Source organism: Anneissia japonica, unplaced genomic scaffold, assembly GCF_011630105.1.
Source record: "Anneissia japonica isolate Jap-2015-1 unplaced genomic scaffold, ASM1163010v1 scaffold96969_len1004_cov109, whole genome shotgun sequence".
NCBI lineage: Eukaryota > Metazoa > Echinodermata > Crinoidea > Comatulida > Comatulidae > Anneissia > Anneissia japonica.
In genome coordinates, this window is record NW_022696848.1 from 1 (window position 1) to 1004 (window position 1004).

Genomic DNA, 1004 nt, shown 5'->3' on the forward strand with positions numbered 1-1004 from the left:
GAATCTTCTACGACTGATGAACCAACTACAGCAGCATCAACTACTGAAAAACAAACAACAGAACCTTCCACTACCGACGCACCAACAACAGGATCATCTACTACTGATGCACCAACAACCGAATCATCTACTACTGATGTACCAACTACAGAGGCATCGACAACTGAAGTACCAACAACCGAATCTTCTACGACTGATAAACCGACAACAGCAGCATCAACTACTGAAGTACAAACAACAGAACCATCCACTACCGACGCACCAACAACAGAATCATCTACTACTGATGCACCTACAACCGAATCATCTACTACTGATGTACCTACTACTGAGTCATCTACTACCTGTCTCTTATACACATCTAGATGTGTATAAGAGACAGGAGGCATCGACAACTGAAGTACCAACTACCGAGGCATCGACAACTGAAGTACCAACAACCGAATCTTCTACGACTGATGAACCAACTACAGCAGCATCAACTACTGAAATACAAACAACAGAACCATCCACTACCGACGCACCAACAACAGAATCATCTACTACTGATGTACCAACCACTGAATCATCTACCACCGATGTACCAACTACAGAGGCATCGACAACTGAAGTACCAACAACCAAATCTTCTACGACTGATAAACCGACTACAGCAGCATCAACTACTGAAGTACAAACAACAGAATCATCTACTACTGATGCACCTACAACCGAATCATCTACTACTGATGTACCTACTACTGAGTCATCTACTACTGATGCACCAACAACAGAACCATCTACTACTGATGCACCAACTACAGAGGCATCGACAACTGAAGTACCAACAACCAAATCTTCTACGACTGATGAACCAACTACAGCAGCATCAACTACTGAAATACAAACAACAGAACCATCCACAACCGACGCACCAACAACAGAATCATCTACTACTGATGCACCAACGACAGAATCATCTACTACTGATGCACCAACTACAGAGGCATCGACAACTGAAGTAC

General features: G+C 43.2%; 1 protein-coding gene across 1 annotated transcript; it reads left to right on the forward strand.

Annotated features, from left to right (window-relative positions):
• Nucleotides 1-316: 316 nt before the first annotated feature.
• LOC117102164 (salivary glue protein Sgs-3-like) lies at nucleotides 317-1000 on the forward strand (the record flags this gene model as incomplete). The annotated part of the gene is made up of 1 exon (XM_033242370.1): nucleotides 317-1000. A coding segment is annotated over exon 1 (684 nt), but the record flags the coding sequence as incomplete, so codon positions are not given.
• Nucleotides 1001-1004: the final 4 nt, after the last annotated feature.